Source organism: Neodiprion lecontei, chromosome 2, assembly GCF_021901455.1.
Source record: "Neodiprion lecontei isolate iyNeoLeco1 chromosome 2, iyNeoLeco1.1, whole genome shotgun sequence".
Taxonomy (NCBI): domain Eukaryota; kingdom Metazoa; phylum Arthropoda; class Insecta; order Hymenoptera; family Diprionidae; genus Neodiprion; species Neodiprion lecontei.
The window spans coordinates 21073388-21087445 of record NC_060261.1 but is presented as its reverse complement, the minus strand read 5'-3'; the positions used below and the strand labels follow the sequence as shown (position 1 = coordinate 21087445).

At 43.2% G+C, this 14058-nt stretch overlaps 1 protein-coding gene across 1 annotated transcript; it reads left to right on the top strand.

Annotated features, from left to right (window-relative positions):
* The first annotated feature begins 4973 nt into the window (after positions 1-4973).
* LOC124292980 (uncharacterized protein F54H12.2-like) lies at positions 4974-5441 on the top strand. Its single transcript, XM_046731873.1, has one exon. The coding sequence runs from the start codon at positions 4974-4976 to the stop codon at positions 5439-5441; it is 468 nt and encodes a 155-aa protein (XP_046587829.1).
* The last annotated feature ends 8617 nt before the right edge of the window (positions 5442-14058 follow it).

The window sequence follows — 14058 nt, the reverse complement described above, 5'->3', positions numbered from 1 at the left end:
ACGCGCTCCGACCACAAAACATGTAAACCGGTGTACGTGAAAAGACGTTGTTGCGTCACGAGTTCTGATACGCTGCCCTACGGTTATCGCACTGGATGATGACGAAGAACCCGGACTCCGAGCAGTTGCACATCACAGCCTCCGTCTTCTCACCCTGCGGTAGTACAAACACCCGGACGGCAAGCCACGCGCGCGTTTGAGCGACAGATAGATAGACAGACAAACAAATAGACGGACAGACAGAGGACACCTAAGGGATTCTCACCCCAACCGTCTGTTATTCCAACCGGCGAGACGCCAGGCCAACCTATTAGATAATCTCTTGTATGTGTCCCACCAAACTGTATGAAGGTTACTACCACGCTCAAACCCTACGCATGAAAAATTGTGAAAAAATCTCGCATTGCTCGTAAAAATTCATCTCGTAAACCACGGCGGGGCGCGCTGTTTTCAAGCTAATATCACTGCGTGCACGCGTACGAATAAGCTCATGGCGTACGCGCCTCACGCACAATCAGCTCGACCGCGACCGCGCCGATGAGCTCGTACCTGCGCGGTTACGCTTCCGCGTGCGCTTGAATAAGCTCATGGTCAGCGCACGAAGGGAGTGCCGCCGCCACCGCCGCCGCCGCCGCCGCCGCCGCCACCGCCGCCGCCGCCGCCGCCGCCGCCGCCGCCGCCACCGCCGCAGCCGCGAGCAAGCCAGCGTAGTAGAAGAACGTGTTTACAATTGTTCCAATTTTTTATAGATCCCGCATCATCCCTGGATTCTTCTTCTTCTTCTTCTTCTTCTTCTTCTTGTTCGATGACGGACACACGTTGGAAACAACTGTTTTCGGCCATTTTAGCCGGGCCGTCAGGATGCGGTAAGTAAAATTTCGTCAAGAACTTTCTGCGTCATGAAACATCAGTGTGCGACACAAGATTTAGTCGTGTGATATGGTACTTTGACGAATGGCAGCCGTTGTACGACGGGGACAAGAGTATAGAGTACCGCGAGGGGTTACCGCAACACGCCGGTTACGAGGGTGACAAACAACCGAAACTTTTGGTAATCGACGATCTGATGCGAGAGGCTTCAAACAATGTCGTCGTTGATCTTTTTACCAAGGTCTGTCATCATAAGAACCTCAGCGTTTTCTACATAACACAAAATCTCTTTCACAAGGGCCACGGTCAAGGAGATATTTCCCTCACCGCAAACTACATAGTCTTCTTCAAAAACCCACGGGATCGTGCCCAGATTCAACATTTTGCCAGATAGGTGTATCCCTAAGATTCGAGGTTTCTTCAAAAGGCCTATCACGACGCTACCGCAGCGCCATACGGATATCTGCTTTCTGACCTGTAGCAATGCACTCCGGAGAATTTCCGTTTCCGATCAAACATCTTCCCTTTGGACGATAATCACTATGTCTACGTTCCGCGAAAGGATATAAAAGTCACCAATGCGCACCGGGTTCCAGCCGTTCAGCTGTGATACCTCGCATTCGCCGTACCTCGTCCGGTCACAGAGCTCGTGCTGATTTCACCAAAGCAAACGCAGTAGCGCTGCACGCTTTGCAGGAATTGAACCCGTCGCGGAGATCAGCATTGCTACGCACGGCCGACAATTCGCTGTTAAAGATCATTTGTGAGTGTGCATTGAATGCCCTGAAGGGTAACGTAGCACTGTCCAGAACTCAGAAAACTCGTCTGGCACATCATAAACAGACATTACGACGATTAGCCAGCAACCAGGGCACCTGGAAGTCCAAAAAACGTTTCCTTGCTCAACGCGGGAACGGAGTACTCAACCTTTTGCTCGCTCCGTTACTCGGGACTTTAGCTTTCGGCCTCTTCTCCAAGTAGCAAAATGGAACGTATAAAGAAGATGGTTTTAATTTCTATACGGAGTATGGAGAGATTTCAACAACGCGTTAGCGAGGGTATAGCCGCTACGCTTTCACCTGGAAATACAACTGCCACACGCACCGATCCCGCTCCAAGACTAGACAACGAGATGAAGGACATCTTGAACCAACTGTCGAAAGACAATGCAGAAAAATGGAAACTCTATCAGCAGGTACTTCAATGGTATTTGTTTTTTGCAAACGACGCACGCCAACCCATAAAATTGGACGTTCGCGAGGAAAAGAAGAAAGAGGAAGAGGAGCAGGAGAAAGAAGAAAACGGAAACACAGCTGAAGAATCAATGATATCTCCCGCCATAGCTGCGAGTCCTGGTAACGTTCAAGCGCACGCAAAGAAAGTCGTGTCAGCAGTATCAAAGAAGTATCGTGCAACGGCTGAACTGCTGATGCGCGAACTTGGCAGCGTACCGGAACGACTTTCGTGGGATGCCACAGGAACGGTCGCGTTGGACGGCGTTAAGGTTCCTGGCGCAAACATCGTCGACCTGGTCAATCATACTATGCAAACTAGGAAAACTTTTACTCCTGCAGGGGCTGGTCAGTTTGCACGGTTTCTTCAGACGATCAACGTACCCCGAGAATACGTAGGGAACGATACGCTTTGGAAAGACTTACGTACATTCGACGCTACAAGTCTACCGATGATCAGATCCCAACAACTATTGACGTGAACCAGTAGTTCCCCAGTAGTGAACCAGTTCCCCGACAAAGCGACGAAGCAGCGCAAACATTACATCCGTAACCAGCTGATCCCACGACGTAGGATACGCTCTATACAAACGCGTCACCGGGACAAAATCCGGTTGGAAAACACTTCGGCTAAAAAAAAATGACGACTCTTCTTGAAAAAACGTATCACGATCCCTCGCATACTACCAGTTACGCGGGAGCACGAATTCTGGAAGACGTTGCACGCGAAAACAACTCTCGCGATTCGGTGTGAAAATGGCTGGCACCTCAGGATGCCTACACGTTACACAAGCCTGTGCACAGGAAATTTCCGAGAGCAAGGTACAGCGTTTTCAACATAGACGACGTATAGAAAGCTGACCTGGCTGACCTGAGTTCCATGAAGGGCCGCAATAACGGTGTTCGCTATTTCCTGGTGGTCATCGACGTATTGTGCAAGTACGCATCGGTGGTCCCGCTGAAACGAAAGACAGCCGCAACCGTTGCTGAAGGTTTTGAGCAAGTGTTACGCACTACGCCGCGCAGACCCGACCTACTGCAAACGGGCAAACGTGAAGAATTTGTCGGGAGTGCTTTTCAGAAGATACTTCGCGACAATGAAATACGATATCGTGTTACTCGTAATCCCGACGTGAAAGCAGCTATCGTGTTGCGATTCAATCGTACACTCAAAAAACACCTGTGTCGTTACTTCACGCATAAAAAGACGCAACGCTACGTCGATGTTTTGCCACAAATCGTGCAAGCCTACAACAATACAATTCACTCGAGCATCGGCATGGCGCCGTCGGAAGTGACGCTTCGCAATGCTGCTACAGTATGTGCCCACATGGAAAAGCGTTAACCTCCCCGTCCAAATGGCAAACCGAGATTCCATAAGAATGATTTTGTACGAATTGATAAAACCAAGGGAACATTTGAAAAAGGCTACGCGGCAAACTGGAGCGAAGAATCATTCAAGATCCAACGAGTACTTGCACGTTCACTGATAGTGTACGTCTTGGAAGATCTCAACGGCGAAGTAATCGACGGCTTGTTCTACGACCCTGAACTTCAGCGTGTGGAGGGCGAAACACGGAGATGATAAAATAGCGTGCTATTGGAGCATGTCTCGCAGTCGTTGAGTGTTCACCGTTCGACTCGTGCATCAAAGAAAATCAAAATGTCCCGGGATCAGTTTTACCTAACTTTACCGAGCAACAGCTCGATGCAGTTTTTTTCCGGAGGGTCGGACGTGCTGTTACATTACCCAGTTACCGCGTCAGATTCAACTAACGGGAGACTGGGAAGTCGGGCTGGCCGAAATTTATTATCCACTCACGTTTAAACACCCTCAGGGGTATGCGCCAGTGAAAAATGAAACGATACCTGTGTCACGTATTACAATACTACTGGGAAAAGTGCGGTTGAGGTATCAGATTGCAAGGTATCCGAAAACAACAAATCATCAAGGATCCCCGGTTGCCAGATGTTTACTTATTGCGATCTGGTGGAGCTACGTATCGTTGGAGATGTTTACGCCCCGTTGTCACGAGTCATTCAAATATGCGGCAAAGACAACATCTTACGGGGCTAATCAGAGATGAAAACACTATCACGACTGTACTATATACCACTGATGCTCATGAACTTTCATACCATCGAAATCGATATAAGAGATCAATTCGGCAGCCCAGCGCTATTCGCGAGCGGGACTGTGACGGTAACGCCGCATTTTAGACGTGATCAGTAATTGACTGGAATCACAGGAATCGCTCAGTAAAAGAGAGAGAGAGGGAAAATATACCAGGTACGACATGGCTCATTATATGCAACATTACGAAAGTCAGCTCGGCGGTAAAGGCATAGAGACGGTTTACCGAGGAGTACCGCATCAACGCGGGCACGGAACTGGCAGCTTCTTGGGAGGCCTGTTTCGTCGAATACTACCTCTGCTGTCCAGTGGTGCTCGCGCGGTCGGAAGAGAAGCACTACGTGCAGGGATGAACGTCATGACGGACGTAAGAAACGACGCTCCGTTCAAACAGGCAGTCAAAAGTCGTTTCGTAGAATCAGGACACAAATTGAAAAGAGCTGCTGAAGAAAAAATTGATAAACTCATGAAGGGCAGCGGTTATAAAAGGCAAGCCGGCGGATTAGCGCGTCAGTCAAACATTGCCCGCGTCAACAGACTTGTCGGCGCACACCGAGCAGCTGGTACTACGAGAAAAATTAGACGAAGGTCGAAAAAGAAAACATTGGCCAAGATACCGAAGCGTGCCGGAACCGCCAAGAAAGCTAAGCGGAAAGTGTTGTGAAAACGGTACCTTACAGACATATTCGGACCCCGGTAAGCCCACGCGCCGCTCGTCTTCAATCTAAACATCAACAATGGCCTTCCCGCACGCGCACTCGGGTGAGTGTATGAAGTCGGAACTGGATTTGTTTTCTTTACCACCAACGCAGACGTCTATTGAGGCTGCTCAATGGGTACACTACAAGCCCGTATCATCTCTAACCGACGATTCCCCGATTGAATTTGTTGTACCTGGAAGCGGTGATGGGTACATCGACTTGACACACACTATGCTTAGCGTACGAGTGAAGCTACAACCGTCTGCTCCTACCCCACCGGCAGGCGAAGGCAACGCGGCTACTCCGCATGCCACTCCGGTAAACAATCTGCTTCACTCGATGTTCAATCAAGTCGATGTATTTTTCAATCAAAAACTATTCTCACCAGCCAACAACTTTCACGCCTATCGAGCATATATAGATACTCTACTGAATTACGCACCGCTCGCCAAAAAATCCCATCTTTCTTCGGCTCTATGGTACGACAGCGAGGATAGAGTATAGGATGTATACGACTCCGACGCCGTCGGTGCTGACCAAGGTTTCATCGAACGCAAACGGATCATGAGCAATGCACGTACCGTTGATCTGATTGGACATCTGCACTGTGACGTATTCAATCAAGACAAATTTTTAATCAACGGTGTGGAACTGCGCCTTTGACTTGTGAGATCAAGAGACAGTTTTTTCATCATGGAAGCCGAAAATCGCCACAAGCTGCACATACTGGAAACTTCACTGCTCGTTCGCCGAATGTAGATCAGCCCTGGAATCTTGCTGGCGCACGCACGGACGCTAGCCAAAGGTACGGCAAAATATCCCGTAACCAGAGTCGAGGTGAAATCTTTCACCATGTACGCAGGAGTACAGGCAGAAACACTGGACAATGTCATACTCGAACAACTACCGAAACGAGTGATAATCGGTTTTGTCAGCAGTAAAGCCTTCAACGGCGACAGACAGCGCAATCCGTTCAAGTTTCAAAACTACTCATTGAATTTCGTGTCGTTGTACGTCGACGGGGTTCAAGTCTCATCGAAGCCGCTACAGATGAGTTTCGGCAAAGACGATCTCTACGTGGACGCTTATCACACCCTCTTCTCCGGTACGGGGATCCATTTTCTGAACGAAGGAAACGGTATCGACCGGCAGCAAGTTCGCTAAAGGAAATTGTCTATTGGCTTTTGACCTAACCCCCGATCTCTCGGCCAACTGTACATCGCACTGGTCGCTCATCAAACATGGAACTCTCAGGGTCGAAGTGCGGTTCGACGATGCCCTCAAAGAAACTGTGAATTGCCTAGTGTACGCTGAATTCGATAATCTCATTGAAGTTGATGCTGCACGTCAGGTCATTACAGATTTTTCGGGCTAAGAAAGAAAGAGAGATCACGCCCCTCCTATCACGACCGCTTCTATAACATACCAGGTAATGATTTCCGTCAGAGAGAGAGAGAGAGAGAGAGAGAGAACACTGTGACTACAACACGCCAACGTCTTCAAGGGGAGCAATAGACCGGCTGGAGACACCCGATAAACAAAAATTGAGACGGGGATTGTAACACAAGGCTGTATATAAACACCCGTAACTACGGTGCTGAGCCAGTCAGCATTCAAACTACGTCACTGCAGGTTCGCTCTTCCAGTTCTCTATTCATTCTACTACATTCTTTCAAGTTCAAGTATGGATTACGTGATAGATATTCAAGGGTTTCGAAATATCTATGGTAAATTTATACCGAAAGAGGTGGCAGTCGTCACCATCGATCACCGCTACTCGGCACATTAGTTAGTAGAACCGCCATATCCCTTCACGGAACTGCCGCTCAAAGAACGCGGCGTTAACAATTACGTAACGTGTTACCATCATGGCATCGAGTGGTTTGAAGGTGATATCTCGCTGCTTCAATTAGACGTTAACCTCCGAGAAATCGCACGTAACGCTCGTCGAATCTTTGCCCGTGGACACGAGAAATGTGAATATATTGAAAATGGTACCGCGCGTCAAGTATTCAACTTGGAGGATATCGATTGCCCGGTGTTCGATAAACTGGAACGGTCTTGGGTATGGTGCTTCTTCCACGGCGTTAAGAAGGAGGAATTTTTCAAATGTGCGATGAACAACGCACTCAAACTGAAGAAGTGGATCAACAATAACAATATTCTAACTAAATACGATTATACAGAAGCATTGTCAGCCAGTAAGCGCATCATCGCCGGAGAGGAGAGTTCGACTGGTAATCAGCCACTGCAGGTACCAAAAAGAAATTCCTCGTTACAAGCAGTAATACCAGAGTCAGTCGCTTCACTGAAAATCTCTCCTGATCCGTCTGCGCCTACGTCAGACGGCGAAGTTACCGTTACCGACGACATACTTACTACTGCGATTGACTCACATACCTCCTCACAATCTTCTACGAGTGGTATGATTATCTCCGATAACGAGGGCGAAGAAGAAGAAGGAGAAGAAGACGAGGTACAAAATGGACAGTCTTCAGATATGGAGCGTAATGCTGGTAATTCCAAACGGGAAGACCGGGGTTTTTGCAGCGGATCAGATACTCCTCATCTGGACACGCCCGATAGCCTTTGTGTCAAACACGGATGATCACACACGCTCCGGTAGCCACTGGGTGGCGTTTTTCGTCGGTTCCTCGGGACACGGTACATACTTTGACAGCTTCGGATTACCACTATTCGTCCCTCCCCATAAGCGAACTTAACGAAGAAATTGCAGACGATACGACTGGAACGACAGACAGCTTCAAAGCTTCACTTTTGATGTATGTGGACAATTTTGTATTATGTTTATGCACTTTATGGCCGCTGGTTTTTCTCTGCGGGAGTTTCTCAATATATTTAGTCTTGACCTCGAAAGAAACGATCGTATGGCAGAATTATTCCACAACCGAATAGCCCATGTCACAAAACGCAAAACTAACACCATCAATTCAAATCACATTTATCCTATAAGTTGTCTTCAATGTTGTACCTCTAAGAATTGTAATGTTGCTGATTATAAGGCTGGTAAATAAAAAAAAAACCTTGATCACATATGTTGTGTAATTATAAGAACATTGTAATTATCATTTATTCGTTATCTGTAATAACCATGTATATATTTGCATCTGTGTTAACCGAATGAACCTGCGAGGATGAGATTTGTTTTTTCTACGCAATCCACCATTGAGTTCTGTTTCCTCACCCACCCGCCCTGATCCTCGTATATCTAAGTATGCCTATAGTCTTGCATTAAGAAAGAGAGAGAGAGAGATAGAGTGACCAGGTCTATATTTTCCAAGCACACGTAAACGTCAGGATAAACACCGACGGCTGGGTAAGGTCGGTGACACGAGCACCGGGCACAGAGAGCAAGGATGGAGAAAGAACGAGAGCCGGGGTGGAAGACCTGTAACCCCAAACGTCCAAGTCACAGAGTTCGCTTCGTGAACGGAGGTAGCGGGGCCAGATGGGTAGGTGGCCCCAGAGTCGGCCGCACGGCCAGGGGCACCAGGGTAAAGGGAAGGAGATCGTCCCATGGTCAGGGTGTACAGGCCCAGAGGCCATCCCGTAGAGTCCGGAATCTGATTCGCGGTCAACGGTACCCGGGGTAAGGGGTCGTCATACGATATTCACCACTTGGCGAGGGGGTCGCGGGCGAAGGGCTGACGAGCCGCGAGCTTCGAGGCGGAAAAACCGCTTCTAGAATAAAATACCTCCTAGACGAGGGGCTACGGGGGAAGAGGAAGGCGCCCCAAAATTCGCTCCTTGGCGAGGGGTTGCAGGGGAAGGGGATGGCGTCCCAAAGTCACTCCTTGGCGAGGGGTGGTGGGGGAAGGGGAAGGCGCCCCAAAGTCACTCCTTGGCGAGGGGCGGCAGAGAAAGGGGAAGGCGTCTCAAAGTCACTCCTGGGCGAGGGGCTGGCGCCAGAGAGGGGTGCGAGGGGGGTTTGTTGTGACGCCCCAAAGTGCCCCTACACTACTCCAGTTAAATAGGCCTTTTCATCATGTGATGCGCGCAAGCGCAGTCGCCATGCTGAATTGGCGGTAATAACCAAAGTTTCGTACTGTTTTGTCCAACAATGGCTGGGAATGGAATAATATCTCCTCATTCAAATGAATTATTGGAAAAAACTATTGATGGTACTTCACTAGTTTACAGCTCTGTGAAAGCACACAGCTGTGAACAATTAAGAAGGTGGTTGAAATGCCATGGGCGATCACAGCAAGGAAAAAAAAGTGTCCTGATTGAGAGGTTAAGTATCAATACTTGTTTACACTGTTGTAAAAAATTAATGGAAATAAATAACAATAATAATTTTCGTTAATTAATGATATCAATCAACTATTAGTATTTGCAATAACATCTCAATTGACAAATAATGACTATTATAAATAATACAATAAATAATTAAATATTTTGATGATCAACATGACATTTTGAAATGAGTTTAAATTTTAAAGACAACATTACTTTTCAATTCTAAATAAATAAATTAATAAATAAAAAAAAGGTAATGTTGACAAAATGTATACAAAGATATTTAAATTTTGTAAATGTGTAATTTTTTTCTTATTTGTCAATATATCATTTGTTATAATTTTATTGCTTAAAGTTCTTTAATTTCTGCTAGATTTCAGTCAATAATTTTGAACCATGTACTGTACCCAATAAACATTGCTGGTAAATAAATCGTAAGAAATTCGTCGAAAAATAACGTTGTATATAGTTGAATAATCGTTCAGCACATACGTTTTTTCTCGTGAAAAATGTCCGCCCTGATATAGGTTTTTTCGACTGCGCTCATCAACGTTTTCTGTTAGTGATTATGATCCGGATATTCCACGGTTGAAGTAAACGTCGAAATTACGGTTTTCGGAAACGTAATGAAACAAGTATGAAAGAACGTAATTTGAATGTTAACGTAGACGTTTAATATATACCTGTTATAGCCACCATTTTTCGTGGTTCAAACACGTTTAATAAGCGTGTTCATTGGAAAATTTTTTTTATAATAATACACGTACTTAATGTGTGTTGATTTAACGTAAAAACGATATCCGTAAACAATTATTAAACGTTTAATTGAATACACTTAATCGAATATCACGCGGTTCCGATAAACGTGTAACAACCAACTTGAGAATATGTTTTCGGTATAATTTTTCATGTACATACTATATTAATACACAAGCTGTTAAAAGCTTCTTGTATGGTCAATATGGACTTATCTCAGGGGTTAGATGATACAGCAACGCTCACATTCTTAGCTATTTCAGTAATGGTAACTTGCACCAATTAAATGATATTAATTATTTTACATCCACACCTATGTATTCTTATGAGAAATACAGGACAACTAAATGAGATAAAGCACACACCTTTGCGAAACATGATATATATTTATTATAAGGTACTTTCATCCAAGGCAACAATGACAATAGTTACATTGCTCAAGTATCGAAATATCCGCTTTAACAATGTATCCGAAACATAACAGTAGTTTTTTATATACCAGTTTGTCTGTATCGTTGATGCGGACATTTTATTATGCCAATGATGTAACTGTGTGAATGTTGACTGGGATGTATAAATAAACATACAGTCTTTTACATATACGCATACCTCAATCGTACAGATGTACTCACAAGAGTATAGAAGTATAGCAAATAGTAAAATTAAGTAAACATGAACAAACAAAAACTTATATCCGATACAAGAGGTTTGATAACAAATAAAACATGAAACAAAATAATCATACAATGATTATACCCTAACGAGGAAAATTGTTAACTTTCATCTCGGGACTAGGTAAAAAATCACAATCCTGACAAAGTAAAATAATAGACAGTATTGGCACATTATTTCAACACAGAACACAGATGCTATAGAGGGCGTCTTCTAGGTACGCAGTACGCAAGTTTTAACCAATATTGGACCGCAGTTGGAGTATTAACTTTCCTGATATCACTGCTAATCCGTGAAACTTGACTGGGATGTAATATATACACAGTCTTTTACAAATACCTACATTGCATAGATATACTCACAAGAGTATAGTAGCTATAGCAATTGAATAGTAAACTTGAGTATATATAAATAAACAAAAACTCGTATCCGATACAAGTAGTTTGATAACAAATGAAACATGAAACAAAATAATCATACAATGATTATACCTCAATAAGGAAAATCGTTATCTTTCATCTACTCCGGACTTGAGTATAGAAGTACAACATACAATCAACAGTACAGTAGTATTAGTAAATCTAAATACACAAAAACTTGTATAGGATACGAGTGGTTTGACAACGAATATAACACAAAACAACATAATTATACAATGGTTACACCTCAATGAGGAAAATCGTTAGCTTTCATCTCGGGACTAGGTAAAAAATCACAATCCTGACAAAGTAAAATAATAAAAAGTATTGGCACATTATTTCAAAAAAGAACACAGACGCTATAGAAAGCGTTGTCTAGGTACGCAGTACGCATAAGTTTTAATTATTATTCGACCGCAGCTGGAGCATTCACTTCCTCGATATCACTGCTAATCCGTCAAAGTTGACAGGGATGTAATATACACACAGTCTTTTACAAATACGTATACTTACATTGCATAGATATACTCACAAGAGTATAGTAGCTATAGCAAATAGTAAACTTACGTAAATATAAACAAACAAAAACTTGTATCCGATACGAGTACTTTGATAACAAATAAAACATGAAACAAAATAATCATACAATGATTGTACCTCAATGAGGAAAATCGTTATCTTTCATCTACTCCGGACTTGAGTATAGAAGTACAACATACAGTAAACTTAAGTAAATCTAAACAAACAAAAACTTGTATCGGATACGAGTGGTTTGATAACGAATGAAACATAAAACAAACTAATTATACAGTGGATACACCTCAATGAGGAAAATCGTTAGCTTTCTCTTGGGACTTGAAAAAAAATCACAATCCTGGCAGAGTGAGTTAGAAAAAGTATTGACACATTATTTCGAAAGAGAACACAGATACTATTGAAGGCGTCTTTTAGGTACGTAGGAGTATCGCGATCGAGCGAGTTTCAACCAATCTTTAACTGCAGCTGCAATATTCGCTTCCTTGATATCGCTTACTAATTCCTTACCATGGAAAGTAGCTTTAACAGCATCTGAAAAAAGGCAAAGTCACCAAAATGTGACATGAAAACTTTAACTGCAATGAATTTCAACAATACATAAATAAATATTATTAATGTGTATCATTTACACTGTACGTACACTTGGTTTGTATATCAATGAAAGTTTTTGTTCTATATTTATTTGAGAGTACCCTATAAGTAAAGTCGAAATTTTTATGGAAATCAAATTATTTTTGAATTACCGTAAATAACTTGCATCACCAGTGTCTTTTGGAAAGCAATTTTATCTCTACCAGCCCAATTGAACTGCATGGCTAATTCGTTTGTTAGTAATGACTTGAGAACAGCCAATACGCATTGACGGCCACTTGTGCCTCCAATAGAGGATAGTTTTTGTGTCTACAAAGAAATTCAGTAGTTACCCATCTCAATCAAGAAGTATCTCGATATTCTGATATGACTTTTTATATGCTGAGACAGATTGCACATCAGATGTATTCCAGATTCTGGAATAATGAGCTCACTCAGACTAAATATTTGAAATAATATCCCCATTCATACTAAATTTTCATAACCGTGCATTCCATAAGCACTACTCACCAGGTATATTCGATGCTCATTCGATTTGAGAAGTTCTTCGAGGTTCGCAAATTCTTCCATTGTTTCAATTGGAAGCGTTGGAAATACCTCTGGCCTTTGTACGCTGTCCACGTTAGTTGCTTGCTGCCTCGATATGATTTTCCTCAGCATGAGTTGATTCTGGTCTACACAAGATTTTATACGTTCCAAATATTGTAGAGCTTTCTCGTCAATGGGCCTCAGTGGATTTCGGGATGCAACTACAGTTGCAGCTTCAGCTACCAAATTCGAGGTTGAGGCTAAAGTTTGTGACGTTGATAGGTCATATTCAGTTATCGACCTTGTCAAACTGTGGGCTGAAGGGCGAGCTGTCTCATTTACAGAAACGATAACAGGTGATGCATTGGATATGTTGAAATTCTGTCGTGGGTTCGAAGTGGGATGGTGTGTTGGTGGAGAATTTTCATCAACTGATGATGTATCATCTGCAGTATCTGAAGACGTCTCACGTTGACGCTTTACCTTCTTTTTTTTGTTCTTCTTGGATTTCTTTGTATGTTTACGCTTTTTGGATATATTTTCACGTACGACAGCTTCATCATTGCCCTCTTCATCTTCATCATTGCTCTGCGACTCTGTTTCATAACAATGCCCTGTGGATTTCTTACTAATGGTGTAAACTGTGCCATCTTCCTCGGATGTACCGTGTTCTATGATGTGCGTCATCGTCTTTTGTAGTGCGTCGAAGCTTTCTGTTCAGGAAATATCAGTTATGAAATACATTGGTATATATATTATTAATTAAGAAATATCATCTTAACAATACACCGCAGTGAAGAACAGTAACACCAAATGTGATACAAAAGACATGATACGAAATCGATAATTGATGGTCAATTAGAGATGAGCACGACACAAAATTGAAATGAATATCATGTTGCTCGTTTTATGTGCCTTATAAATCATGCAACATATTGAACAAAATTAATTTAACAGCCTGAGACATGTAATTGTGTTTCATATATTCATTTTGAAAACAAATATCATGCAATTTTTGACGAATGACTCACTATATACATATATATACACGAAAATAAATTATGTACTTATCAGTATTATATTAATATCACTGTGAATATGAATGAATGAATAATATCAAATCAAAGAAGTAAGGAATATGGCATCAAGGATCAGTACTAGTGAATAAGTGTAAGCAATCACCTCCAGTATGCAGAACGTTGTGAACAGGATACTTGGGCCATGTTTTCTGATATATTGCCTTTGATTTGACTAATTTTAGGAAATGCTCCTCATTCTTCGTGCGTGGCCAGTAGCAGATGGTATTATTATCCACCAGCCACAAAACTGGCACTAATGCACATTCTCGCTTCTCGCCA

What these genes read in the sequence shown, in the direction of transcription:
- LOC124292980 (XM_046731873.1), top strand. Translation starts at nt 4,974, where the DNA reads ATGGCCTTCCCGCACGCGCACTCGGGTGAGTGTATGAAGTCGGAACTG.